A 27999-nucleotide genomic window follows, 5' to 3' on the forward strand; every position below is an offset into this window, starting at 1 on the left:
TCGGGGTGGGGGTTTAATGTTCACAGTTTCACACGTAGTGGAAGCCTGGGGGCCGCCCCCTCCCCCGCGGTCCCCTCACATTCAAGGGATTTGTAACACATTGACTGGGAATGGGGGGTGGGAGACACAGAATCGAAGGGCACGCGCGGGGGCGGAGTCTGGGGAGGTGGGCACAGGGCCGGCCCCCCGGGGCGGGGCCGGGGATCGTCCATCCGCGAGCAGGTCCCTGGGGGCGGGTCACTCCTCGCTGTCCAGCTTGAGGCTGACGCTGCGCGCCTTGGCCCGGGCCAGGCCCGTGGGCGGGGTCCCGGGGCCCTCCCGGTCCGCCTGACTGGGCCCCCGCGAGCGCAGCAGTTGGCTCTGCTTGCGGAGAAAGTCCACGGGGGCCGCCACGTAGCTGCTCTTGGCCAGCCCTGTCCTTGGCGGGGCCTGCGGGGCGTGGGGGTGGGCGCCGGCTTCCAGCTGGGCCAGGTGGGCCACATAGCCCTCAGACAAGAACTGCGGGGAGAGAAGGTGCTGGGGGGCGAGCGGGGCAGGGACCCCCCAAGGCTGAGGGGGTAAGCCTCGGTTTCAGGGGGAACACCGAGACCCCCGCACTGTGCAGAGCGCTCACCGGATCCACTACAAACCTGGGAAGTGCTATCAGCCCCATTTTAGAACTGAGGAAACTGGGCAGGCGGGCCCACAAGGGGTGCTGGAGGCTGGATTTGAACTTGGGCCCTCCCGTCCTGGCCCTGAGAGTCACAACCGCCCCCTCAATCCCAGCCGGCCGCTCACCTGGCATTGGGCCTGAAGCTTGCGGACCGCCCGGCCCACGATGTACGTCTGGCTGGGGGGGAGCCCCAGGGCCCCGTACACGGCCACGTCTTTGGGGGACCCGTAGCCGGCCACGATGTTCAGCTCCACCTGTGGTCGCAGGCAGGCCCGTCAGCCACAGAAGTTCCACCGGCCCTGCCCCCCCAGCGGCTCCGGGTGGGATTTCCCCAGGGCCCCAGGGAGCTGGGGGGGAACCTCACCTCCTGTACCAGGCTCTGCAGGAACACGGCCTTCTGCCGCAGGGGGTCGTGGGTGAGGCCGTCACAGAAGGAGACCACCCCGTGGGGGAAGTTGTGCTGGGACAGCCAGGCCACCACGCGGTGCTTCTGCATGTCCGGCCGGCCCGTCACGTACACAATCAGGTAGCCCGAGTCTTGCCAGTGCCTGTGGGGGGCAGCGACGGTGACGGGCCGGCCCCCGCGGCGAGTGGGCGAGATCCCCCCCCTTTGGATGGCGCAGCCCAGCCCGGGGCCCAGAGAGACCCAGCCCAGTGTCTGAGGTGGGCTGGGAAGGTCCCACTGAGAGCAAGGCCGGGAAGCGTGGGGGTGGGGCAGGCAGGGAGGCCACTCGAACCTGACCACATCCACGGCTCCGGCCCTCACTTTGGGGTCGCTGCCCATGATGGAGACGCTGGCCGTGAAGGACCCGTCGATGCTGAAGACCACGGCCTCGGTGCCTCGGGCCACCACGGTCAGGCAGCACTCGGCGTGAGTGTGATCCCCCCTGCGCAGACGGGACAGGGTCCTGGGCGCGAGGCCCGCGGAGAGCCGACCGCCCGCCTCCCCCCGCCCGTTCTGGCCCCTACCTGACCACCATGCGGACGGGGTAGACGCCGATGCCCAGGGAGCGCTCGGGGGGCACCGGGAAGGTGAGCCGGCCCGAGCTGTTGGTCACTTCGGTGCCAAAGTGGATCCACTTGCCGGAGAGGGGCTGGGTCATGATGTAGACGTCCACCTAACATGGAGGGGACGGGGGAAGGAGCAGCTGGTGTCCCTGGGCACAGGCAGCAGGGGCGGAGCTGGGGTTCCCAGGGGGTGTCCCCGCCACTGCCCCCCCCCATCAGCCCCCTTCCCACCGGGCGCTGACCTTCTCTCCAGTGAGCGTCACCACGTCCAAGGGCCCGTACATGAAGCGCCCGCTCAGTACCTGCGGCCGGCCCTCACACACGATGATGTCGCTGGCCCGGTGGTTGGAGGTCACGTTCTGCGGGAGAGGGGAGGGCCTGGGGTGAAGCCTGAACCAGGAGGAGGGGGCGGGGGGGGCAGAGAGTGCCATACCCGAATCTTGACTTGGGTCCGCTTCCTCTGCCACTTCTCCCGAGGGAAGGCCGGGCTGTACATGGACGGCTCCTCACACTCGGCCAGCTGGGGCCTCTCCTTCTCGATGACCTGGGGCCGAGAGGGGGGCTGCGCTCCCATCCGCCTCCCCCATGGGGCTGGCCTCCTGCGGGCCCCCCATCTGCCAAGGGAGACTGACCCCTGGCTGTGCCCGCTGTTCGAGGGCGGGGGGCCCAGGCCTGATGCTCCGAGCCCTAGTTCTACGAATGTTCCCAGCCCTGATGTTCCTGGTCCTGGTTCTAAGGGCCCTCCCAGCCCTGAAGTTCCATGTTGTGGTTCTGTGGATTCCAGGCTCTTCTCTGGTTGGCTCCCCATGTGTAAAAGGGGACCAGGGAGAGGAGAAGCTCAAGTGCCCCACAGAGCCCCTCCCCCCCCCTGCCCACCCACCTGACGCAAGATGAAGGCCACCACGTCTGCAGACTCCCAGTAGCTGGCGTGGAAGAGGTGGGGCAGGGTCACTGTGGGGAAGGCCGTGAGCGCCTCGGGGCAGTACAGGGAATAGTCAATCCGCTTGGTCCCCCACCAGCGCTCCAGGACTGTTGATGCAAGTCCAGTCAGAACCCCCTCCTGCCAGGCTGGGCCCCTCCCCCGAGCGGGTGCTGCCCCCTCCTGCCAGGCTGGGCCCCTCCGCCACAGGGTGCTGCCCCCTCCTGCCAGGCTGGGCCCCTCCCCTGAGCGGGTACTGCCCCCTCCTGCCAGGCTGGGCCCCTCCCCTGAGCGGGTGCTGCCCCCTCCTGCCAGGCTGGGCCCCTCCCCCGAGCAGGTGCTGCCCCCTCCTGCCAGGCTGGGCCCCTCCCCCGAGCGGGTGCTGCCCCCTCCTGCCAGGCTGGGCCCCTCCCCTGAGTGGGTGCTGCCCCCTCCTGCCAGGCTGGGCCCCTCCCCTGAGTGGGTGCTGCCCCCTCCTGCCAGGCTGGGCCTCTCCCCCGAGCGGGTGCTGCCCCCTCCTGCCCTGGCACTCACTCTTGACCACCTCGCTGGCCATGCTGGGGGTGCCTGTGGGGGCCGGGGGGTCGGAGCCCAGCTCGCCGCCCCGCCAGAAGCCGCCGCTGGCTGAGGTGGGGGTGGATGGCACCATCATCTCCAGCTCCTCCAAGAACAGGCCTGAGTGGGTCTGCAAAGTGTCGGCTGGCCAGGGCACAGAGGGGCGTGGGTGAGGGGCCGCTCCCAGGCTGCAGCTGCCTCCCCCAACAGCCCAGACAGGTAGCCAACAGGCATCATCTTCCCTGAGCCCGGATTGGAACCCAGGACCCATCCCCACCCTTGTCTAGTCCTTAGGGGAGATAGGGGGGACAGTGCTATGGGAAGAGCGGGGGCTTTGGGAGCTCTCGTAATACTGGGGGGGTGTGGCTATTTGGACCCGGGCCCCTTGGGCTCCTGCTTCTCAGGCCTCATGCTGGCAGGAAGGCCGCCAGTGCCCATCTGCCTCCTACAAGTGGCCGGCCACTGGCACAGCGGGCCGCGGGCTCCTGGCTGTTTGTATTCCCCAACAGCATACAATAGGTGCTTCATAAATGCTCATACACAGTACACTGCCATGTGCACAGGTGCCCCCTCCACCCCGCTCCCCCGACTTTGGCGAGGGTCCCCTGGAGCTGCTGGCCCTCCGGTCCCCTGGCCGAACCTTACCCAGCAGCAGGGAGGTACCGTCTCCCAGGGGGAATTTCTGATAGCGGGGCACGGTGAGCGGGGCGATGGCCTGGAACTTGGGGGCCAGCAGAGGCTCCAGGCGGGAGGCACAGGGGTCAGCGGCGTGGAAGAGGTTGTAGATCTGCTCGCAGGCTGGGCGCATCTGGGTCACTGGGCAGGGAGAAGGGGCAGGGGTCTTCAGGGACCTGGCAGCGCCCGGCGGGGGGGGCCATGCCCAGGTCCCTTCTCCCAGCGGGGCGCCCCGGGCAGGCTGAAGGGGCTGATGCTTTGGGGGCGGCTCTGGGGCTGGCGCGGGTGCGTGGGGACCGGACTCGGGGGATTTCACAGGCTTTGGGAGGACAAGCACGTGACCCCTGGCTTGCCTTGGCCCCCCCAGTGCCCCAGCTTGGCCCCTCACCCTCCAGGGCGGGCATCACGGTCTTGCGGAGGGCTAGCACCAGGCCCAGGGGTGAGCCAAAGAGGAAGAAGCCAGACACCCTGAAGTCAAGGCGGGCGGGGCCGTCCGCGGCCTCCGGGGCTGGGCAGGAGACGGTGCTCCCCCGCCGCGGTTCTGCCGGGGCTGTGCCAGCCTGCAGGCTGGCCCGCGAGGAGGCAAGGGGGGAGAGAGGGGGAACAGCGTGGGTGGCCGAGGAGAGCGCCAGCGGGGCCCCAGTCTCCTCTCTAGGGCGCTGCCCAGACAGTCCTGGTGCCCGGCGTGCCCTCCCTCCTGGCTCGGCCCGGCCTCCCCGCCCCGCACTGCCTTGACCCGGCACTTCCCCGAGCCAGTCTAAGGAGCAGTTTGGCGCCTGGTCCGCCCACTTGGTCAGAGCTGGGAATTAATGAAATGGCCCAAGGCCCCCTAAGGCCGGCCCCTCCGATCCCCTCACTTTGCAGGGAAGAAACTGAGGGCAGAGACCTTACAGAACTTCCCAAGAGCCGGCTGGGAGGGGGGGCCATGATTGAGATCACTCACGCTACCAGGGGCCAGAGGAACGCTAACGGGCCCGGGGAGCTTGGAGGCACCAACCTGCAGGCTGAGTCGGGCTCCGGGGCCGGGCCGTCACTGGGCGGGCGCTGGGCACCGAGAGACCCGGGCTCCGGGCTGGCCCGGCCCAGGGCCTCCACGCTGTCGGCCAGTGGGTCCCGTCCTGGGCCTTGTTCCGGGGAAAGCAGCTCGTTGTTCTGGAAGGAAGGAGGCGTCCTTTGGCTTGGGGAAGGTGGCAGGGTGCCCACAGCTCTCTGCCGGACCCCGCAGGCAGTAGAAAAGGGCCACAGGAAGGAGGGTGGAGGGGGAAAGAGGGAGGGAGGAGGGGGGAAGGGAGGGAGGAGGGGGGGAGAGGGAGGGAGGAGAGGGAAGGAGGGAGGGAAGAGGAGGAAAGAGAAGGGAGGGAGGAGGGCCCAGCCAGGCCTCTGGGGTAAGGGAAGCAGACAGGGGCAGGGAGGCGCCAGCACTGACCACGCTGCCTCGGCGGCTGCTGCCCAGGCTGCCAGAGCTGGCGTTGGCGCTGTAGCACAGCGCATCGAAGCCCAGGATGCCTCCGACGCCGTCCCCGATCAGTACCACCTGGCAGGGGCAGACACCCTGAGCGCTGCCCAGCCCAGAGCCCTACCCAGTGTAAGGAGCAGGGGACGAGGCGACTGGCGGAGGGACTGCTGAGGGGGATGAAGATGGGAGCCAGAAGGGAGGGGCTCACTGCCACTGCCCGGCTCTCGGGGGTCTCCAGTGGGGGCCTGCACGCTGGCCAGCTCCTTTCTGAGGTCCAGGGGCCCAGCTGGCTGGGGAGCCCCTGGGAGGCTTTGGGCGGGGACTCAGTGGGTGCCGAGTCCAGATACCTGGGGGGCTGGGTGCACCAGGAAGCTCTCTCTCCTCCCACCAAGGAAGGAGCCCACACTCCTCCCCCTTCCCCCTCAGTGCAGATTTGGTCTCTGTGGGGTCCAGGACCTCTGACCCCCAGGCCATCCTTTCCCCTGCCCCCCACCTCATCCTTTCCCCTTCCCCCAGGCTGTCCTTTCAGGGTGTCCCGCTGTCCCTCCGGTGCCCCCTGACCTGCCCACAGAAGCCGGCGCCCTCGGGCGAGCGCAGGAAGGCGGCGTAGGCCTGGTTGGTGCGGGCGATGACCGTGGCCACGGCCCCTTGGTACCGGGAGGACGAGGTGGCCAGCAGCGGCAGGGCGGCCAGCGGGATGTGGTCCTGGGAGCGGGACAGGCTGTCGCCGTCGTGGCTGTAGGGGCTCAGGCTGTGGGGGGACAGCCAACGTTGGTGGCCAAGCTGGCACCGGGCGTCCCCTCCCCTGCCCGGCCTATTCTTCAGGAGGTGGTGCCCCCGGCCCAGAGCTGCCCCTTCCCGTCTCCTCCCTAGCTCACCTCCCATCACCCCCCCGCCTTCCCCAGAGCCCGCCCAGGCTGGTACTTGGAGACTAGGGCATAGGCCGCAGCACAGATTGGGGGGCAGGGCACCAGGCGCAGTGCCACGTGGCCCAGGGCCTCAGGAAAGTGGACGCGGGTGACGGCGTCGAAGGCCGCGCTCAGGGTCTGCACATCGGCCTGCTTGGAGTCCACGTCTCCGGGCCCCGAGTCCAGGATGTTCCCGCTATGCAGGATGAGGAACAGGGCGTGGACAGCACAGGCCTCGGGGCCCAGCTCCCCAGCCCCAAGACCCTGCGGGAGGGACAAAACGTCAGCCCCGGGGCCAGACTGGGCTGGGCATTCTGCTGCTGGTGCCCACCTCCTAATGCAGCAGGCAGGGCAGAGGGTACTTCCAGTCAGGAATCCCCTCCCGGGTGAGGGCACCACAGGTTCGTCCCCACCCGGGACTTTTAGCAGGAGGTAATCTGCTGTTTCTCACCCCGGCACCCTCCAAATGCAGGGCCCTGTGGTAAGACCCTGGCTACACCACCCTTGTTCTGGATCCCTGGCTCATGGATCACACCACGTTTATTACACATCTGGCGCCACAAATGGATCTAAAAGTCCCTGAGATTCCCAGGACTCCTGGGGGGAGGGCTCACCTCGGAGTCCCTGGATGCGCCAGCCCCATCTCCTTCGCCCTTGGTGACCTCGGCCCCGGGGTCTGTGGGGTCTGCAGGAGGAGGAGGAGGAGGAGGCCAGTGGGTGTGCCAGAAGCAGAGCCCACCCCTCTGCCTTTTCCACAAGGGAGGGACCCTGGACAGCTCCCACTGTCCCTTGCTCCAGCCACTGTCCACTGCACTGGGAGGGCTGCAAGGGGCCTCTAATCAGGGGGCTCTCTGGGGTCAAAGGCTGGGATCAGGTTCCAAAGCCAGGGTGCAGGAGGAGCCCAGGGAAGTCTGGGGCTCACCGGAAGCCCCCGAAACCGCAGCTGGGGACGCAAAGGCGTCAATAAAGTCATTAGAGTTCCACTTGGTCATCTCCTTGGGGAAGACATCCTCGCTGTCTGAGAAGCCTTCTGCAGAGAAGGGGGGGCATGAGCAGAGTGAAGGGGCCAGGGGCAGAGTGAGGGGCTGGGGTAGAGTGAGGGAGAGCTAGCAAGCCTGCCCCCAATCTCCCAGCAGCCGCCCAAGGCCACCGCCACCATCTCCAGGGAGCCCTTCGGGGTTCCCCAGTGACCCTCTCCTCTCCTAGCCTGTTTTCGGCTCCTCCGGGCTGTCTGTGACAGAAATTTGTGCCTTAGAGTCTAATCTGTGGCCTCTTAACAGGACGCTGCAGGAAGGCCAGACCCAGGGGGGAACCCCTCCCCTCAGGATGTACGCCCCCCACTCCAGGCCCTGACCCCATGGCTCTGGGCAGGCCCTGGAGCCCGTGGGACCTGTTGGCCCTTGGCGGCACTGGGTGCTGTGGACATAGTCCGGGGACCTTCTGCTCACTCCCTGCAGAATGGTGGTGGCCACGGGTGGGTCTGTGGCCCCTAGCTTCAGGCGGGGGGTAGGGAGGGGGAGAGTGAGGGAAGGAAAAGGAAAAGAGTGAGAATGGAAGGAAGGAGGGAGGAAAGGGAAGAAGGGAGAGAGGAACAGAGGAAAGGAAAGGAGGGAAGGAAGGAAGAAGGGAGGGAGAGAGGGAAGGAAGAAGGGAGGGAGAGAGGGAAGAAAGAAGGAAGGAGGAAGGAAGAAAGGGAGGGAAGGAGAGAGAAGGAAAGGAGGAAGGGAAGAAGAGAGGGAAGGAAGGAAGGGAGGGAGGAAAGAGGGAAGGAAGCAAAGAAGGAAGGAAGGGAAGAAGGAAGAGAGGAAGAGGAGCTGAGGGAGGAAACTAGGAAGAGAGGAAGGAGAAGGGGGAGAAGGGATAAGGAGAGAGGGAAATGGAGGAAGGGAAGGAGGAAGAGAAGGAAAGAGAAAGGGAAAAGCTAGGAAGGGAGGGAGGAAGGATGGAAAGAAAAGAAGGGAGGAAAAAAAGGAGAGAGAGGAAAGGAAGGAGGGAGGGAGGCACATACCATGTGCATCAAAGAACTCGTCCTCGGAGCTGTTCTCTGAGTCCCGCGCGATATTCTGCATCCGCCACTCGGACAAGCTCTGCGGGGACACCCCCCCTGCACAGGCCCCTCCTGTCACGCCCCTGCCCCAGTCAGAGCCTCCCAAAGACCCCGTTTAAAGGGGGGCTCCCTAGAGCCGTCTGGGGGGAGTTTACAAAGGGGGAGGCGAGGCCCGAAGGCCGGCAGCTGTCCCGCGCCTCACCTCCGTGTTGGGAGGAGTAGGAGGAGCGCGGGGACGCAGACCACTGCTTGGAGAAGCTCTCGGAGTCCGGGGACGCGTCGGCCACGGCCGGGCCCTCCGGCCCCTCGGGCGTCCCCTCGGCGCTTGCGGCCGGCCCGCCCTCGGGCCCCGGCTTCCCGGCCGCCTCGGCCCCTTCCCCTTCGGGAGCGGCGCACTTGGCCATCTTTCTGGCCAGCATGCGGGCCGTCTCTTCCTCCAGGGCCCGGATGTCCGCCATGCTCAGCTCCGTCCACTCGTCCTGCCAGCACCAGGCCTGCCGGTGGGCCCGGAGCATCACCCGCCGGAGACCTGCGGGGCGGAGCCGGGCTTGAGGCGGCCCGGGCCGCAGGGCCCTCCCCCCGCCCCTCCCCCGGCCCCCAGACCCCCGCCCCCTCCCCCCAGGCCCTCACCGACGTCGTGGATGAACTGCTCGATCTTGGCCTGCATGCCCCAGTAGCGGAACTCCACCTTGCAGAGTTTGTAGGCGCACATCAGGGGCCCCGCCTGCGCCGCCTGCCGCGCCCAGTCGTCCCCCAGCGGCCCGCGGCCCGTCTTGGCGGAGCGGTAGAGTCTGGGGTCCTCCTCGGCCTTGTACTCGCCGGGGGCCACCGCGTCCCGGACGATGTCGATGGTGTCTGGGCCAAGGAGGCGGGCCCTCAGCCAGGTCCCGGAGGGCCGGGGGCCGTGCCATCCAACCCATGTTACAGGTGGGGAAACTGAGGCCGCGGAGCTCAGTGACTTTTAAACAGCGGGGCGGGAGACTGGGGTCCCCAAATTGTGCGGCCTCCCGGGTGCCGCCCCCAAGGTGACTGCCCTTTCCCAGTTCCTTCTCCCGGATCAGGAAGCTCCGCAGGCCGGGGATCCTCACACTCAGCGGGCTTTGCACTTGGGGGGGAGCTCCTGGTGTGGAATCTCCCTCCCAGGCCCATGGGGGGCACTGAGGGGCCCAGAGGGCGGTGATTCCCGCCCGAGCCCCCCCCCCCCCCCCCCCCCCCCCCGCCCTTCCCCAGCCGTACCCAGGATGCGCTGCCTCCTCTCGGCCCCGCTCAGGTTGAAGACATTGGGCTGCTGGCCCCCGTCGGGCCGGTAGTAGGTTTCTATTTCAATGGAGAATTTCTCCACAAAGGGACAGGTGTAGCTGTGGGAGGGCCGGGGGCACACTGGGAGTGAGGGCGGGCAGGGCTGCAGCCCAGTGCCCCAGGGCGGCCTCCCGGCCCCTCCCCACGCCCCCAGGGCAGCCCCTCCCCCGCGCCCCCAGGACAGCCCCTCCCCCACGCCCCCAGGACAGCCTCCTCCCTATGCCCCAGGACAGCCTCACGCCCCCGGGGCAGCCTCCCGCCCCTCCCCCCCAGCCTCACCGGGTCCTGGTGTAGGGGTAAGCGTTCCAGGACTCCTCCTCCACCTGCAGGGCGGCCCTTGGGCAGGCAGGGCCCGGAACCACCCGGGGATGTGGGAGCCCACGTGGTAGACCTTGTGGGTGTACTGCCCGCTGCCCCCGGGCCCATCCTCGTAGGGCCTGTTGGCCAAGATCTCCACCCCGCTGCCCTCGCCGCTGGATTCCTCTCGGCTCTTCTTCTGCAGCGGCCGGGGGTCAGGTCAGGGGCCCGCGGGCCCGGCCCCGCCCTCCGGGGCTCCCCGGGCCCCCCTTCGGGGCCCCCCTCCCCCATCCTCGGTGGCACTGGCTCCCCCACTCAGCGCTTCCCTCCCCCACCTCGAGCTGCTCTGCAATCTCCTGTCACCTTTCCCGGCTCTGCTCCCCTCCCCCTTTCTTCGGCGCCTCGCGGGGGTCTCCCCCTCGCCATCGGCCCCCCCTTCCCCAGCGCCCCCTCCCCTCCCCTCCAGCGCCCCTCCCCCAGCCCCCTGCGGGGCCCACCTGGATCATGTAGAGCTGGGCCACCTGGTACTCTTCCAGGCTCATGGGCAGCAGGATGTGGTACTCCTTGATCAGCATGGTGCCCGCCGCCCGCCGCAGGGCCGCTGCCCGCCCGCCTCGCCTGGCCTCCCCTCCTGGGTCGGGATCGGGGCGCGCCCGTCAGGGCTGGGGCGCGCTCCGGGTGTCCGGTCCCCCGGCTCGGGGAGGAGCCCGGCCCTGGCCCCGGCCGCCCTGCGCTTCCCCGCAGCCCCCCGCCCCCATCGCCCGGCCCGGCCCCGGCCCCGCGCCCGCCCCCCGCATGGAGGAGGAGAGGGGAGCCTAGGAGCCGCTAGCACAGGATAGGGGAGAGGAGGGAGGAGCGGCCAGGCGGGAGGAGGGAGGAGAAGGGAGGAGGGGAGAGGGAGGAGGAAGGAGGGCTGGGGCAGAGGAGGGGAGCAGCGGCGGCTGGCCTGCCGCAGGAGGGAGGCGGGAGGCGGGAGGCTGGAGGCGGGAGGCAGGAGGCAGGAGGCTGGAGGCAGGAGCCGCTGCTGCCTCCCGCCTCCCTCGCTCTCAAACCGAGCTCCCTCTGACCTCCTTTCAAACGCCACCGCCGCGGCCCCCCTTCCCCGTTACCGCGGCAACGGGATGCTGACGCGGCCACCCCTGGGGGAGCCGAGCCAGCCCAGCCAGCCGCCCGTGCCAGCCCCCCTTTCTCCCCCCCTGTCTCCGGCTTCCCGGCGCTCGGTCTCTCCCCCATCACCCCTCCCTCAGCGGGCCTCCTCCCCGGTCCCTCTCCTAGGTCCTGACACCCTGCCCTCCCCCACCACTTCCACAACCCCCTGCCCCGTCCTCCCCGCTGGCCTCCACTTCCTCCTCCCCTGCCCAACATCCTGCTCCCTCTTCCTTTCCCTCTCTTTCTATTCCTCTGCCTCGTTTCCCCTTTCTATCCCTTGTCTCCCTTTAATCCCTTCCCTTATCCCCAGCATCCCTCTTCCAGTCTCTTTATCCTTCCCCTCCCCCAAATCTTCCTCTCCGAGCACAGCTCTCCTCCCTCCCCCCCATCCATCCTTTATCTTCCAACCTTCCCCCCCATTCCTCAATGGCTCTTCCAGGCAAGGGATGGGGAGAAAGGAACCCCCATCCCCCCACCGCCCTCCAGGCTCCCTTATTGCCCTCCCCCTCCCCTTTCTACTCTTCCCCCCCTTTCTGCCTGAACCTCACCCTGGGCCAGGACACCCCCTCCCCAGCAGAGCAGCCCAGGTTCAGGTCCCCTCTCGAAGCCCACCTCCCAGGCCCCCCTGAGTTGGGACCAGCAGGCTCCATCCCCCGCAGCGCTTCGCTGCTCAGGGTCCCCTCGGGTGCCAGGCCGGGCAGGGCCTCCTGCCTCTTCTCCCCCCTGCCCAGGTACCACCTCCTGGAGCCACCGTCTCCCAAGCCACAGGGACCCGGGCTGGGGGCTCCCACTCACTGGCAGGAACTTGCCTTCTGGGTCAGTCTCGGAGCAGGAGCCCCCAGGCCTGGCCCCTCTTGCTCTGGAAGGAGATATCCCAGAAGGGGAAGTAGGGCCGGGCGATCTGAGCAGGCTCAGGCCTGGCCCACAGAGCTCCCCGGGGCCGGGTGGGCTGGGGCCCTGGGGGAAACTTCCCAGAAGGGGAAGGAGGGCGCAGGGGTTGGGGCTGGCTCAAACGGAGCTCAGCAGACAGGGAGCCTTTCCTGGCCTCCCCTGTTGCTTAGCCCTTCACCCTTCTGCCAGCGGCCCAGGGACAGGTGTCACCGAGTAACCGTGTGACCCCGGCTGAGTTACTTCCTCTCTGCCTGTCTTTCTGTAAAAAGGGCCTCGCTGGGCTTCAGGGACCCTCCCAGCTTTGGCATCCGCTTTCCTAACGGCCCGAGCCTCCCCGCAGCACCCACGCCTCCCACCTCCTCCGGCCAGCTCCGGGCGGGCCCCATCCCCGAGGCCCGCCCCCCCTCCCCAGGGTCCACATAGTTGCCCCAGGTCTGGGCCAAGCCCCACTTCTGCCAGCTAGGGCTCTGGGGAGGAAAGGCATCTGCACAGCCCGTGACCCCTCACCCCGCCCCCCACCCCCACGCCAAGCACGGAAGGGGAAGGAGCAGGCCAGGCTGCCCGAACCTGCCTTAGGTCTCCACTTCAGCTCGCCCCCCAGTGACTACACAGCCCCGCTGTCAGTCATGCAGTGGGAGCTAGGAGCCCCAGGAAGGGGCCAAGCTTAGCTGTTGGGCCAACGGCCTCCTTGATGGCATTGCCAAGCCGCCAGGCCCACCTGCGACAGGATGTGGGGGCAGGGGTGGGGGGCTACGGAAGGACTCTCCCTGTGCGTAGGCCTGCCAATCAGAAGGCCCGCTAAGCTCCTCAATGCTCGTGTTTCCTGAGGGGGCCTGAGCTGGGCAAAGGGTAAGTGGCTGGGGGACTTTTGGCTTGGCTGTGCCGAGAGCCCTGCCCAGCTCCACCCTGGGACCTTGCCCTGGGCAGGCCAGGGGCCTAACTGGCATCCCTCCCAGACAAGGAGGCAGGGCAAGAACTCCACTGAAGGATAATGGCTGGAGGGGGGAGGGGGAATCTCTAAACCTAAGGAGCCACAGCTAGGGCCAAGAGGCAGGCACCTGCCACTCCCTGACCTGGGACCCACCCTGTTTTCCAGACAAGGAAACTGAGCTGGTTTTCCCATGACCCTCCAAGTCATTGGGGAGAGAGCTGGGGTTTGAAGCCAAGCTCTGACCTCTAACCTTTATCCCTACTGTCCCCTCAGTCCTGGAGGGTCTGTATTCTGAGATCCTGCCAATTTCAGCAAATGATCCCAGAACACAGAACATCAGTGCCCAGGAAGGATGGCGGAACGCCAACTGTGACGTGGACGGGCTGACTGCTGGCACCTTCTCTGAGTGTCCCCAGCCCCTCTCCAGCCCCGCAGGGTCATAGCCAGCCCCCCTCTGGCCCCACAGGCACACAGCCGGCCCACCCCCCCCTCTGGCCCCGCAGGCCCACAGCCAGCCAGCGATGTCCAAAGAGAACAACTCCAAATCTCCTTTTATTTATAGAAAAAGAGCATTTTAGTAAAAGACGCTGAGAAAAGGCACCACCTTGAGCAGCCCAGAGGCAGGGCTGGAAGGTGGTGGGTGCCAGGGAGGCCCCAGGCAGAGGAGGGAGGAGATCCAGCGTGGGACAGGGAGGGATGGGGGCCGAAGGTCAGTATTGAGTCGGGCTGGAGATGGGGCCGGGCCAAGGACTCTCCAAGGCCCACTGAGGCCGAGGCATTGGCTCTGCTGCTTTTGCTGGGCGCTGGATCCAGCTTCTCCCATGCCACCCTGTGTGGCTGGAGGTCACAGGACAGGAGGAGGTCAGGAAAAGAAGGGCACGAGGGGAGGGGCTCTGCTCCAAAAGGTGATGCAAATAGGTGGGAAGGTCCATAGGGTAGAGAGGGGATGGCACGCCGTTACGTGCGGGCGTTGCGCTCTGTCTCTGCCAGGCATTCTCTGACTAGTGCCCGAGCATGGATGATGCCTAAGGAGAAAAAGAGAAGGCTAAAGTGACGGGCAGCCCGGAGCAGCCCACCCCTGCGGCCTCTTCCTTGGCCTTTCGGCCTGCTGTCCCCACAGGAGTTGGGAAGGGGCCCATTCCCACACACCTCGCTTCAGCCGCTCCATGGCGCTCTTGCTGCCGGCATAGGTGGGCCGGATCTCCTTGCCCATCTCTTCGATGACGGACAGCAGGTCTGTGTAGGTGCTCTGGGAGCCCTGGGAGCCGGGGGGCTTCATAGCCTGCAAGAAGATGTGGTGCTGGAAGCCTCGGCCCAGCCTGGGCCTGGCCCTCCCCCTCCTCTCCCCGGGGCCCCACCTCTCAGCCACTCACCTGCACGTAACCCATGGAAGGTGGCCCAAAGTCATTGAAGAGGGGGCGGAAGGCAGCGGTGGCTCCAGGAACTGAGCCCGAAGGGGAAGGGACGCTGGTGGCTGCAAGTTTTGGAAGATTGGGGAGAAGGAAGTGGTTAGAGGGCGGCCTTGGGGGGCCAGTGCTCCCCAGCTCCTCCTTCCCTCAGATGGCTCCTCCCAGGAGCTGTCTAGGCCAGGCCTTCCCTCTGCCAAGGGCCTCTGTGGCTCTCAGCCGGGCCTGTAGGGCCTGCCTTTGAGTCCCCGGCCCTGGGCACATTCTGCTTCCAGCTGACAGACAACCAGCCCTGAGTTACTTTTCCCACTCCCACCCGTGCCTGAGCCCCCCTGCTGTGGGCCATCTCTTGGGGACAAAGACAAAAAGCTCAAGCGCCGGGCCCCTGGCTTGGACAGGTGAACAGCCTGTGACTCTTTGTGGGGGGGGGGGAGGTGCCCGGTTCTTTCCTCTTCTCCTGAGCCTACTGTTGTTGCCAATTGTTTTCAGTCCTGTCTGACTCTCGGTGACGCCATTTGGGGTTTTCCTGGCACAGACACTGGAGGGGTTTCCATTCCCTTCCCATGCTCATTTTACAAACGAGGAAACAGAGGCAAGCGGGGTGAAGGGACTTTCGGAGGGTTACACGGCTAGCGAGTGTCTGAGGCCGGATGTTAGTCTCCCGGACTGCAGGCCCAGGGCTCTCACCACTGCACCACCTCCAGAGCTGAGGCTCCACCTGCTTCTCAGGGTTCCTGCGGCTTTGCACCAACTGCCCTTTCCCTCCCCCGGGGTCACTCCCCTCAACTGCCTTATGTCAAGCGTCTCTGGCTGCAGCTCAAGGAACCCGGCCTGTGTTAAACCGGGGCACTGCCCCAAGTGCTCTGCGGCTCTGCTCAGAATGTCAGGGATAAGAGAACACAGAAGAGTGGGGAGGGGCTTAGAACCTGAAGCGTGGCACAGAACCTAGAACACACACAGGTCAGTCTGGACCCATGGAGGTGGGGCTCAGAATGTAGAACATAGCTTCAGAACCTGGGGATATTAGAACTCTAGAATGTGCAAGTCAGAAGCTACAAGACGGCCTCCAGAGCTGGAGGGAGAAGGATGGGCTTGGGATCTAAAACATGGCGTGGTAGAGCTGTGCACTCAGAACCTAGAACGTGTAAGTCAGAGTGTGGGGGGGTCTTAGGACTCAGACTGTGCACGTCGACAGGAACAGAAGCTTAAAACCTACAAAGAGGCGCCAGAGCTGGGAGTTTGGGACCTAGAACAGAGCATAGAGGGGGGGGGCTTAGAACCTAGAACAAGCCATGTCAGAGCTGGGGGCTCAGAACTTAGAATGGGGAGTATTAGAACTTACAGTGTGCAAGTTGGATGGAGTAGATGGGTTTGTGCTAGTGCTGGAGGTGAGCTCCGCCCCAAAACAAGGCAAGTCGGAGAACTTCACAAGCCAGACCCCGGGCCTTGGATCCTATAAAGCTAGAGCTAGGGTAAAAGGCTTGGAACCCGGAATGTGGCCCTCAGAACTTAAAACAGCAGCGTGCCAGTACCTAGAACCCGGCACAGAGAGCCCAGAACCTAGAACAAGGCTTATCATGGGAGGGGGGGAGTACAGGGGAAAGGAGCTCAGAACACAGAACATGGCATGTCAGAGCCCAGGTGGAAGGGCTAGGAAGCCAGAATGCTGCACCCCAGAGCCCAGAATCAGGAGCATGGCGCACTGGGGCTCGGAGGACTAACTTCAGGGTCTGACCCGGGCCTTCCCCACCCCCCCCTTGCCTCAGTTTCTCCCCCTAGCGCACCCCCCATGCCTCAGTTTCTCTCCCTCGCCCATCCCCCCCTGCCTCAGTTTCTCTCCCTCGCCCACCCCCCGTGCCTCAGTTTCTCCCCCTCGCCCATCCCCCCCTGCCTCAGTTTCTCTCCCTCGCCCATCCCCCCTTGCCTCAGTTTCTCCCCCTCGCCCATCCCCTCCCTCAGTTTCTCCGACTTGCCCCCCACGCTGGTTCCGCAGCCCGTGACTCACCGGACGGGATGGGAGTGCCGGGCCCCTGCGTGCCGGAGCCGGAGGTGCTGCTGGGCGCTGGAGCGATGGGTTTGTAGGACATTCCCAACTCTTCGGGAGGGCAGGGACCAAGCGATTCTCCTCTGGATTGGCCGGGCCGCTGAGGAGCGCGCGCTCTAATAGGCGCGCCGCCAGGAAGAGCCCGAAGCTCGCACTTCCGATTGGTGGGGACGCACGTCACTCGCCGCTCCCAGGCCGCCGAGTCATTGGCCGAGAGCCCCGGCCCGGACCTGCTGCGGATTGGCCCCCGTCGCGTCGGGCTTCGCACCTGTCTGGCCGGGATTGGCGGGCGGAGAATGGCGCCTGCGATTGGAGGGTTCGGGGAGGCAGGCTAGCGCGCTCCCAGCCCGATTGGCCCGGGAGGCAGGAGGGCGGGGCCGGCTAGCACCGGGAAAGGAGTCTCCGGTGTCGGGCCGCCTCGGCTCGCGCTGAAGGGTCCCTTGGGCGAGGCTCAGCCGCACGCGCCGTCCTTCCGACCGGCTAGACTGGACTGCTCGCGCCTCCTTGGGCGAGCTCGCACCGTTGCCCGCGCCGCCTCCGGGGCCGAGCCGCTCGCGCTCTGGGGCCGCCGCCGGAGTCGCCGGAGACGCGCGCCGCCGCTCTCCCTCTTCGGACACCACTGGGCGCGAGGCTGTGACGTCGGATCGCGCCCCGCCCCGACGCAGAAGCATCACCGCACGTGGCCCCGCCTCTCCTGGCCCGCGCGCCCTGCAGGCTCCGCCCCGTCGCCATGGCAACCGCTCCGCCCAGCCACCTCCCTAGCGAGAGACCCCCTTACTCCCAGGAGGCTTGATTTCCTTGTCTTGCTCTAAAGGTGCCCCTCGTTACTTCTCCGAGACACACCCTTCCCTCTGCTTCGTGACCCCCCGGAGACCCCCGCCTCAGGGGCCCCCCTCATTTATCTGCTCCAGGAGACCAGGCCCCTTGTCCCCCAGGAGCCTGTTATCCTCTTTGTCCCCAGGAGACTTCCTCCTCCCCCCACAAGACCCTCAGGACAACCCCTCCCCCACTTTTCCCGAAGGGGCCTCCTCTTCTCCTGGTCCTCCCGGGAGTACCCGGCGTGATTTGTCCCTGCCCCCCCCATAACCCCTCCTCTTCCTCTGGAAGACCCAGCCCCTTTCCCCAATAATCCCTTCTCATCTTCCCAAGGCGCCTCCCTCAGCCCCTCCAGAAGGCTCTCTATTCTTCCCCTGGGGATTGCCCCCCACCCCGTCTCTGACCTTCGTTCCACCCCAGGAGAAGGCCCCCTCCTCCAAGAGACCCTCTCCCCACCATCAGGAGCCCCCACTTTCTCCCCTAGGAGACAGCCCACTCCATTGGAGACCCTCCTCAGACTTCCCGGGGGCCCCTCTGCCGGACTCCTGAATACTGTCGAGGTTCTCGTGCCATCGCTCTGCGGCCCATAATATCTTCAAGTCTCTGACCGCGGGGGTCCCCGAGATGGCGCCGAGCCCCCTCCTCTCCCTGCGCTCTGTGTCTTCCTCCGAGTCTCCTCTGACCGTGGGGGTCCCCAGATGGCGCCGAGCCCCCTCCTCTCCCTGCGCTCTGTGTCTTCCTCCGAGTCTCCTCTGACCGCGGGGGTCCCTGAGATGGCGCCGAGCCCCCTCCTCTCTGCACTTCTCCCTTGGCTCTCTGTGCGCTTGATTTGCAGATGGGCGCGTCTCTCGGGCTCCGTGCTGGGCCCGTCTCCCCGCATAAGCTGCCCTTTGCACATGTTGAGCGCGGGTCCTGCAGACCAACTTCTCCCCCTCCTCTCGGCGCTCCTCCTCCCATTCTCCCGGGCTCTGGGCCAGCGGGACCTTCTCCCCGCATTGCCCCCCCCCCCCCAGGGGCCTGGCCGGCTAGAAGCCTCCTGGGGTCAGCTTCGAGGACTGCCGAGGAGCAGAGCCAAGCATGTGCCTGTGTCTGTGGCGGAGTTTTTCAGCGGGTCTGATGCCTTGGCCCCTCTGGGGTTTCCTTGGCAGAGGGGTGGAGTGGTCCTCCTCCAGCTCATTTTACAGAAGAGGAAACTGAGGCAATTAGGGTGAAGTGACGTGGTGGGGTCACACAGCTACAACGTTGTCTCAGGTGGATTCGAACTCAGGAAAATGTGTTGTGGGCACGCTGGGGCCCCCTTGGCCCCCAGTAAACCCTGCTGGCTTCTTATCCCGTGATGACGTAGGAAAGCCTCTTCCTGCCCTTCCAGTTCTGCACAGACGCCCCCTCCACTAGTTTCTTTGGCACTTTCTATGCCAGCCCCAGAGGCCCCCCCGCCCTTCAGCGTCCTGGCTGGCTTTAAGGCTGCTCACACCCGCTTCCCCAGCTCCCCCTTCCCAGGGCCTTCTGTGTCTCTTGGGGGCACACAGTCGGCTCTGAGGCTGGCGCTTGGCACAGGACAAGCGCTTGGTTGGTGACTCTGTTGCTGAGGTGGTGCCGTCCAGGCAGGGCCCCGGTTCTCTGAAGGGAACGCAGGCAAAGAGGGGGCAGACGTGGGCTTCGGGGTGGGAACCGGTGCCGCGGAGTCGGCTTCTCCCTGGCCCGGGGAAAGGCGAGTCCGGGACCCAGGGGGAGCAGCTTGTCTGGCCCCTGCCACCGGCCTTCCTCCCACCCCAAGTGCTCCGAGCTTTGAGAGGATTAATAGCTGGGATGCTGCATCTGCTTCGGGTTTTTTTCGTTTGAGCAATGGGGGCCGGCCAGAGGATCAGCTGCCCAGGGATGAGGGCGTGGGGGGCAGGGGGAGGCCCGGAAACCCTGATGGGACTTGGGGCCGTTCCCGTGGGGGGGGGGGGGAGGTGGGCGTCCTGAAGGTGCTCGACTTCCTCAGAATTGTTTCCCTTAGTCATGTTGTTCCTCGTGGCCCGTTGCTGCAGCCAGGCCCATGCAAGCCCAGCTCCCCAGCTTCCTGTCTCCCTTCCCCCCAGCTTCGCTTCGGGATCTTGGGCACGCCATTTCCCCCTCTGGGGGGCTCAGGTCCTGCAGGTGCCTTCCCTCAGCACTTCCTCCTTTCTGGACCTTGGAGAGAGGAGTGTGTGGGTCCTTGAAGCCCTGGGGTCTGGGTTATAGAAATGGCCCCTGGGCCAGAACCACCCTTGGCCAGTGCAGGGCCGGACTTCTCCCCGGCAGGCCCGGGGCCGTCTGAAGGCCCTTCTGGGGTCCTACTGGCTCTCGTAGTGGGGTCAGGGAGGAACTGCAGCCCATGGCACTTGTGCCCCTGATGCTGCAGATTGTGGAGAGAAATCTAATTAAGGAGGATGAAGGATTAATTGGGATTTTCCAGGCTAAGTGATGCTGGAGCCTGCCCTGGCCAGCCCTGGCACCTCCTGCTCGGACGTTGTGGGAGGTGGTAAGGGAGGGCCTGGCGGCAGCTGCCATCATCATCCCGCTCTCCCCTTCCCAGGCCCGCCCCTGCGTTCCTAGATGATTGCTTTCTTTTCCAAACCTCCCCCGCCGGTCCAGACTCAATTCCAGCATCCAAGGCCAAGCTGCCACAATGGGCGCCTCCCCTTCGAGCAAACTGGCCCTGCCCAGCGCCTGCCCGGGGTCCGTTCTGGGGCCCATCCCTCGGTTTCCACACCCTGCCTGTCCCTCAGACATTACTTGTTCGCTGTTTGGAACCCACAAAGCAGGTGACCCCAAAGGCCGGGGTTTGCCCTAGTGTGCGCCCCCCGGTTCTCAGTTCTGTGACAGTGGGCGACTGAGATGACCCGCACAGGATAGGGCTCTGCACATAGTAGGTACTTCATGAATGTTACATTCAGAAAAGGCGCCACGGTCTTGTCTTACAGACAAGGGCACCCTCTTTTTGTTTCCGAACTCGAGAAGTCCAGGGCCAGGAGGCACGGGGCTCCATGCCAGAGGCAGGGTTGAGATGCTATCTCCACCCAGGGGCTCTGCCACAGGTTCTAGGTTGGGAGAACCTGCTTGGACAGCGGTAACCCAGCAAGGGCAGAGTCTTTGCACGGAACGTTGGTTAAAGGCCACGGTGCTTGGTCCCAAGTCTCCCTGAGATTTCTCCCAAATGGAGCCTCAAGCACCCAGTCAGTGTCCAAAGAAGAGGCGAGAGTCCCCGGTGGTCAGACATCCAGAAGCTTTATGATTAAGGGAGAGGGTGGGGATGGGGAGGGACACACAGAGCCACCATGGGAGCAGGATTGTGGGGAGTGCGGAGGAGTCGGGGGTTTAAATCAGGGAGAAGGGAGGAAGCTTCTGGAGAGTGCTCCAGGAGGGGACTGGATGACCCCTGGTGCGACTGAGCTATTTCCAGGGCTGAAGCTGCTGCCCTCGGGGGTCTCTGCAGGCGGCTCAGGTCAGCGGGACATCATCCGGACAAACTCTGTGGGGGCAGGGCCCTCAGCTCCCGGCTTTCCACTGGGGAGGTCCGGGGCTAATCGGAATGCTCGGCCCTGACGCAAACTGGGCCCGGCCGGAACCAGACCAGTCCTTGGGCTCTGGAGCCGACTCTGGGCAAGGGGCTCCCACTTGGTCTGGGGCCTTGGGTGCCGTGGCTTGCCCTTTGAGGTCCCTGCTAGCATTTCCGGGGGGGGGAATATGCTTTTCTAGGGGGCTTCCGGGAGGGCCAGGAGGAGCTACCTTCAAAGTCAATGAGCCCGTCCCCGTTGAGGTCAGTGTCGTGCAGGATCTCGTCCACCTCCCTCTGGCTGAGGCGCTCTCCCAGCAGGGCCTTCAGGGCCGCCCGCAGCTCCATCAGACTGATCTGGCCGTCGCCATTGGTGTCGAACTGGGAGCCCCCGAGGAACCCCCTCAGCCGGGGAACCAGCTGAGCGGCCCCCACCGAGCCCCGGCCCAGCCCCCTCCTCGGCGCCCCGCCCTCACCTCCCGGAAGGCATCCCGCAGCTCTCTGACGCCAATCATGTCCGCCGTCTCCGCCAGCATTTTGGGGCCCATCAGCTCCACGAAGTCTTCGAAGTCCACCTTCCCCCCAGCTGGCATTCGGGGCAAGCAGAGAGCTCCCAGCCTTAGCTCTGGGCCCCCTCCTCCCCTCCAAAATGGCCACCTGGAGGGCTCTGTGCCCAGGCCAGGCCCGTGCCCCTCCCCTCCCCCTCCTTTTAGGCTCAGCCTCCCCCATCACTTCTGTGTTTTCTCCTAATCTGGGATTTCCTGGTTGTCAGAAAGTCCCTCTAAGAGCTAACTTCCTCTGTCAATGCAGACAGGAGCCTTTTCGTTTTCATTTTTTGTCTGGGACACTTGAGAAGTTCTGGCTGGGGCCCAGGGCTTTCTGACCCCATTACTGTCCATCACGTATATAGTAGGCACTTAATAAGTGCTTATTGGATAAATGGAAATAGTCGTGTTTTGTGCTCTGTCTCTGAGACAGCAAGGTGTATGTAATGCAGAGAGGGTCTTAGAAAGGCTCGAGGTTTCGGTCCAAGGGGCTTGTTCGGCCGGGCGAGCATCAGAGGGGCTGCCCCCAGAGGTCCAGCCTTCTGAGGGGGGGCGTGGGGAGGACGAGGCCCACCAGAGACTTACTGATCTGCTGGGAGATCTCGATGAGCTCCATCTCGGTGGGCATGTAGCCCAGAGTGCGCATGCAGGCCCCCAGCTCTCGGTAGCCGATGTAACCATCCCTGTCCCGGTCAAACTCCTGGAAGGCGGTCTGTAGTTCTAGGAGAGGGGCCGGGTGAGTGTCCCGCTCCTCCCATCCCTTCCCAGCTCTCCCAGGTCCGTTGGGCATTCACTCCACCCCCAATAGTGATCCTCCTTCCCTCCAGATTTTTCTCAGACTCCTCCCTGTCCCTCCCTCTGGTCCTCCATCCTCCCCAGCTCTGAGCCCCTACTTACAAGAATTCTGGGTGTAGAACCTGAAGTGGGGGCAGGGAGGGGTTAAAGGATAGAGGGCTGAGAAATGAGGGGGGATGGAGGTGGTCAGGAGGCCGGCTCCATTTTACCTTCTATCTCTTCTGGACGAAGCTCCCTGTCCTGAGAGGGAGACAGAGCCAGGTTATGGGTGGGGGCTCCCCCAGGCCACTGCCCTTCCCAAAGTGGACCCTTCCCATCTTTTGCTCTCTCTCCTGCTCAAACCCTCCTTAGGTTTTCCCTTCTCCCTGATCCCTCCTGGGCATTGTGGTGACTCCCTTTGGTCATTGAGCTCTCATGCTGTACTTGGGGTGCTGAGGGCAGACCTCTGGAAGCCCTGGGCCCCTGGGCAAAAGGGACAGAGAAGTCAGGGAGGGGGCTGGTGGGGGGCCGGTCCTGCAGGGGACTCCCTTTCCCACCCCTCTCCTTCAGGGCTCCCTTTTCCTCACGTGTCTTTGCTCTCCTAGCTCTGCCTTGCAGCATCAGGGGCCACCTGGTTTTCCTTGGACCCTCTTGGCTTTCCTTGGGGGCCTCTGACTTTCCTTGGGCCCTCCTGGATTTCCTTGGACCCTCCTGGCTTTCCTTGGGGACCTCCTGGCTTTCCTTGGGGACCTCCTGGCTTTCCTTGGGGACCTCTGACTTTCCTTGGGCCCTCCTGGCTTTCGTTGGGGACCTCTTGGCTTTCCTTGGGGACCTCCTGGCTTTCCTTGGGGACCTCCTGGCTTTCCTTGGGGACCTCCTGGCTTTCCTTGGGGCCTCCTGGCTTTCCTTGGCTCTCTCCCACAAATCTCATCTCCTTGGGCAGATGCTTTACTGGATTTAAGTCACCGATGCACAGAGAACCATGCTAAGTCCTTTCCTCCAGGGGCCTCTTCCTTGCTCATCCACCCTCACCCCACTCCAGCATTCTCCATCCCTCCTGGACGCATCCCTCTGGACTGTTTTCCCTCCTGGGGCCCCTTTTTCCATCTGGGTACCCCGGTGTTTTTTTCTACAAAGACTTGAGCCTTGACAGAGTTTTCAGGGGGTGGCAATGGTAAGGAAGGAGAAAGGTCAGGATGGGGGACAGCCCTGGGGAGATCCAAGGAGAGCAGGGGCAGACCGTAGGACCAAACGGGTGGGCGTGTGGTGGGCCAGGAGCAGCATAAGTACATACAATCTGGGTGGCTGCGATGCTGGGCCGGAGGAAGATACAGGCTGGGCTCACCAGGCTGTTAAGTACTGAATAGGCTGGGGACTGGGACTCAGAAGCCTCTCCCTGCTCCTCTGAGACCGTGCGGTGGCAGGAAGTCCCAGGGGACTCCAGCCGTGGCCAGCGGTCCTATGACAAAGCAGGGAATGAGGTGCTCTGGGAGGAGGACACTGCCAAGGGCTGGTTGGCCCTCTGCTCATCTGGACTAGGTGATCCCTACGGCCTGAAGGGCGCCGAGCTGGCCCTCTGAGCCCAGAGAAACAGCCCTTCCTGGCCCAGGCATTAGCCCTCTCCAGCTCTGGCACATGTTAAATATGTTCCCTGTGTTGCCTGGGAGGGGAGGGAAGACCAACGCACTCCTATGTCAATGAAGTGCTAATCGGGGAGAGCCTGGGACAGGCTATAAGAAGCCTGGTCATCCAGAGGACATGCTGGCAGTGGGGACCAGGTGGCGGGGCCGGGGGGATCAGAGGCAGGGGGCATTCCCTCCAAACCCAGGAAAAGCAGGAACTGGGCAGGAGGGAGTGAAGCTGGGCGGCAGGATTGTCACAGGGCCCAGGAGCACAGTGGGGAAATGTATTTACAATTGTACTCGGGCTCAGCCCCTTGGGGATTCAGGCAACTCAACAGAACATAGATTAAAAGAACTGGGAGGGACCTTAGAATGTACCAGAGATCTTCAGAGCCTAGAACGTCTTAGAACACAGAACATAGAATATTGGAGCTGGGAGATCTTAGGACACAGAACATAGAATATCGGAGCTGGGAGATCTTAGGACACAGAACATAGAATATCCGAGCTGGGAGATCTTAGGACACAGAACATAGAATATCAGAGCTGGGAGATCTTAGGACACAGAACATAGAATATCGGAGCTGGGAGATCTTAGGACACAACAGAATATCGGAGCTGGGAGATCTTAGGACACAACATAGAATATCGGAGCTGGGAGATCTTAGGACACAGAACATAGAATATCGGAGCTGGGAGATCTTAGGACACAACAGAATATCGGAGCTGGGAGATCTTAGGACACAACATAGAATATCGGAGCTGGGAGATCTTAGGACACAGAACATAGAATATCGGAGCTGGGAGATCTTAGGACACAACAGAATATCGGAGCTGGGAGATCTTAGGACACAACAGAATATCGGAGCTGGGAGATCTTAGGACACAACAGAATATCGGAGCTGGGAGATCTTAGGACATAGAATATCGGAGCTGGGAGATCTTAGGACATAGAATATCGGAGCTGGGAGATCTTAGGACACAACAGAATATCGGAGCTGGGAGATCTTAGGACACAACATAGAATATCGGAGCTGGGAGATCTTAGGACACAACAGAATATCGGAGCTGGGAGATCTTAGGACATAGAATATCGGAGCTGGGAGATCTTAGGACACAACAGAATATCGGAGCTGGGAGATCTTAGGACACAACATAGAATATCGGAGCTGGGAGATCTTAGGACACAGAACATAGAATATCGGAGCTGGGAGATCTTAGGACACAACAGAATATCGGAGCTGGGAGATCTTAGGACACAACATAGAATATCGGAGCTGGGAGATCTTAGGACACAACAGAATATCGGAGCTGGGAGATCTTAGGACACAACATAGAATATCGGAGCTGGGAGATCTTAGGACACAACAGAATATCGGAGCTGGGAGATCTTAGGACACAACAGAATATCGGAGCTGGGAGATCTTAGGACACAGAACATAGAATATCGGATCTGAGAGAGGTCTTAGAACAGAGAACAGATTGCTACTGCCAGAAAGCACCTTAGAACACAGGCGGGCTTCTATTTTACTCTAGGAAATCTGGGCAGGGACTGCCAGCAAGGGATCTCTCCCTCCCCCACCCCGATATGCCCAGAACCCCGTTCCCCTACCAGCTTTCGTTGCCTCCCACCCCTCAGCCAGCCCAGAGGTCCAGCTCCCCAGCGCCATATCTGCCTTTCTGAGCATCTCCTGCCCAGCGCCCCATCTCATCGGCAGCCCCTGGCCCCGGCCCTCCCTCCTCTCTCCCCCGTCTCCCCTCCCATACCTTGAGTGCCCTGTGCCTGGGCCGTTTGGCACAGTTTCCCATGAGTTCCCGAACCATGCCAGGCCCAGGGGTCTTGAGAGGGAGGGAGAGCTGGCAGGTCTAGCCCTGTGAGCTGCTCTGCCCACCCCCCCCAGCCCTGCAGTTGGGTCCAGTGACCTCAGCTTGTTCCCTCCGTTGCTCTGGGCTCCCTGGTTGTGAGAGCTTTAGGAGATTTTCCAGGGTTTTGTTTGGGAAGATTGGGGGCAGGTGGGTGGCACCCGGCCCTGGGCACAGGGGCTGGGGCCCTAATCCTGGGATTATCTCCATCTTCAAGGGAAGGGGACACAGCTGGCCCATGGGAGCAGGCTGGGGTCCCCATTCCCCCAGAAGCCTCTACTCATGGGGTGCCCCCTCCCCCCTGGGGTTTTCCTCCTCCAGAGTCCCCTCCCCCTCACCCATTCTGTGCCATCCTTAATCTCTCTACAATCTATGGAGATTGAAGACTTCCCCAGGCTGAGGGCTGCCTCCTGGCAGGGACTTCCTGGGGCTGGGACCCACAAGTAATGAGGCTTTCCTGAAATAAGGGGGCTCCGACTGCCCTCAGCAACTCCTTGCCCCTGTCCTTGCCCTGAGCTCCAGAGCCGCTGGCTCTCCTGCCCTCTCCCCTCACAGCTTCCCGAGGAACGAGGCAGCCTATGGGCAATCAGGAGAAGACAAGGGCTCCCTGCCCAGGGAGAGCTGCTCACAACGGGCCTTCCCTTCCGCCCCGGGCCCTTACCGGACCATAAGCAGCCTCGATCTGGGCCGCAAGCTCATCAGAGTCCTGGAGCCCAAGAGCCCCGGGGCCGGAGCAAGGGCTGGCACTCAGTTGCCCCCCCGTCCCTGATAGGCCGGTCGGTGCCTGACTGGGGCCAGGGTCTTCCTCTGGAGTCCTCGAGGGGGGGTTCTGAGGCTGGGCCATGAGCTCCCCGGACTGGGCCTGGCTTTGGAGGGAGATGCTTCTCCTGGCCTTCGGTCCTCTGGGAAGCCCCCATGAAAAGGAAGAAGCCGCTCAAGGACTGCTCCCAGTCCTTGGCCAGAGCCCTCCCGGGGTACTGGGCTTTAGTCTGAGTCGGGGCGCCCCCAGGGTCGGCTCCTGCCTCCTGACCGGACCCTCTCCCTACCCCCATTTTTTGCTCTCTTTCCATCATCCCACTTTCCTGCCTTGGATTCCAGGATGTGCTTGCTGGAGGCCGGGAGGGGAACCTTAGAGAATTAGGGGAACCTGAGCCCTGCCTCACTGGCTGGGAGGCAGACTCCTAGCCCTAACCCTTGGTGGGGGAGCTGTGACTCTGCTGGGGGGGGCAGGGAGGAGGAAGAACAGGCGCCATGTTGGGGCTCAACCTTGCCCTCCCTATGGCCTGGAAGAACCCCGCAGTGGGAGCTCGAGCTGCCTCGGCCACATTCCAAGCAGCCTTCGGCCTTCCCTGAAGCCCCCGACCGCCCCCCCCGGCCTCTGCCTTCTGCCTCCCCCAATCCAAGCTTTCAGCCCCACTCAATCCCAGTCCTGCCCCTCAGAGTGTAGGAAATGCTTCCTCATTCTTCCAGGGATCTCTCCCCCTAAAGCCTAAGTCCTCGCCCTCCCGGGCAGGAGCCCTCCTGCCCAGCCCCTCTCACCAGCCCCGCTCCGGCTCCCTGCCGCTGGACAGAATGAGGTCAGCTCGCCTCCAGCCCGGCCTAGCACCAGGCCCCTCTCATGTTTTATTCACCTGCCCCACCTCACGGGCCCTTTGTCACTGGGAACCAGATCCCCTCCCGTCTTCCTGCCACCTGAGCTAGGTCCTGCCCGCCCGCCTGCCCCTCCTGGGCCTCCTCCCCAGCTCAGGCCTGCAGCCTGCAGCTCTCCCACCAGGACACGGTGCTGGGGGTGAGGGCGGGAAGGAGGCCCCTCTTGCCCAACCTTGATATGGCTACATGGCCCAGAGATGGCATCTGGAAATCCCCTCACTCAATAGCTGTGTTCCCCTACAAGTGACATCATCAAAGCTATCCAGCCAGGATATTCATTCATTCATTCATTCATTCATTCATTCATTCATTCATTCACACAGTATTGCTGGAATGTAATGGATCCCTGCAGGACCATGCCCAGTTCTGTGCCTACCAATGTCCAGGAAAGCCACTGACAGACCCAGGGAAGGGTGACCAGGACAGTGGAGAGACTGGACGTCTTGCCTTAGGAGGAGCTGGGGGTGTTAGGCCTGGAGGACACAAGGCTTGAGTGGGACCTGGTGGCTTTCTTCAAGGACTGGAAGGTCCGTCATGGTGAATAGACTTGTTTCACTTGACCCCAGAGGGCAAAAGGAGGAGCCCCCTCCCCAGGTCCCACTCTCATTGTGTTGTCTGCGGTTTGTCCTTGAATTCCAGGCGAGGAGAATCCTCCCAGTCATTGGAGCTCCCAGAGGACGGATGAACTCCCTTGGCAGGTCTGGAGCTCCAATTACAGTGTGTGCTGGGACAGCAAGGAGGCAGGGAGGCCAGCCTTGACTCCAGGGGCTGCTGCTGCTGAAGTGTGCTGCCCACCTCCCGACACAGAAAGCAGGCTCAGGAGGCAGAGCGCATTTGTGGGCACGGTCAACGCTAAAATTTGTAATCTTTTGCTCATTTCCTTTTTCTGTTTTTTCCCCCCAAAGGGAGAATGGGAGAGAAAAAAGTAAATGAAAATTATTAATTTAAATAAAAATTAAATGAAATAACAAA

At 63.7% G+C, this 27999-nt stretch overlaps 2 protein-coding genes and 1 long non-coding RNA gene across 4 annotated transcripts; 1 reads left to right on the forward strand and 2 right to left on the reverse strand.

The window, feature by feature from the left end:
* On the reverse strand, nucleotides 1-10557 carry PITPNM1 (phosphatidylinositol transfer protein membrane associated 1). Its single transcript, XM_074272604.1, is given in 24 exon segments — nucleotides 1-498; nucleotides 778-906; nucleotides 1017-1200; nucleotides 1390-1539; nucleotides 1622-1770; nucleotides 1903-2019; nucleotides 2094-2204; nucleotides 2541-2689; nucleotides 3114-3278; nucleotides 3780-3950; nucleotides 4198-4376; nucleotides 4807-4961; nucleotides 5236-5343; nucleotides 5827-6016; nucleotides 6190-6437; nucleotides 6788-6858; nucleotides 7096-7203; nucleotides 8182-8277; nucleotides 8423-8749; nucleotides 8851-9075; nucleotides 9457-9578; nucleotides 9799-9863; nucleotides 9866-10015; nucleotides 10314-10557. Coding segments are annotated over 24 exon segments (3708 nt in total). The 5' UTR covers nucleotides 10392-10557; the 3' UTR covers nucleotides 1-237.
* LOC141545521 (uncharacterized) lies at nucleotides 9969-27999 on the forward strand. The gene is made up of 3 exons (XR_012483049.1): nucleotides 9969-10035; nucleotides 27351-27554; nucleotides 27667-27999. It is a non-coding gene; the product is annotated as an uncharacterized LOC141545521 (long non-coding RNA).
* Nucleotides 13327-16333, reverse strand: CDK2AP2 (cyclin dependent kinase 2 associated protein 2). 2 transcript variants are annotated; one of them, XM_074272606.1, is made up of 4 exons: nucleotides 16199-16333; nucleotides 14161-14261; nucleotides 13937-14069; nucleotides 13327-13812 (listed from the first exon to the last, which is right to left on the reverse strand). In XM_074272606.1, exons 1-4 carry the CDS (start codon nucleotides 16278-16280, stop codon nucleotides 13745-13747), a joined length of 384 nt encoding a protein of 127 aa, XP_074128707.1. In that variant the 5' UTR covers nucleotides 16281-16333; the 3' UTR covers nucleotides 13327-13744. The 2 variants fall into 2 exon arrangements, with proteins under 2 accessions (XP_074128707.1, XP_074128708.1); XM_074272607.1 differs by lacking the exon at nucleotides 16199-16333 and adding an exon at nucleotides 15536-15646.

Source organism: Sminthopsis crassicaudata, chromosome 6 (assembly GCF_048593235.1).
Source record: "Sminthopsis crassicaudata isolate SCR6 chromosome 6, ASM4859323v1, whole genome shotgun sequence".
In the NCBI taxonomy this organism is placed as follows: Eukaryota; Metazoa; Chordata; class Mammalia; order Dasyuromorphia; family Dasyuridae; genus Sminthopsis; species Sminthopsis crassicaudata.

Coding starts and splice junctions, on each gene's coding strand:
- CDK2AP2 (XM_074272606.1), bottom strand. CDS start 16,280: ATGTCCTACAAACCCATCGCTCCAGCGCCCAGCAGCACCTCCGGCTCC. Junction 14,262..16,198: donor CGGCACTCCCATCCCGTCCG/GTGAGTCACGGG, acceptor CAAAACTTGCAG/CCACCAGCGTCCCTTCCCCT. Junction 14,070..14,160: donor CTTCCATGGGTTACGTGCAG/GTGAGTGGCTGA, acceptor ATCTTCTTGCAG/GCTATGAAGCCCCCCGGCTC.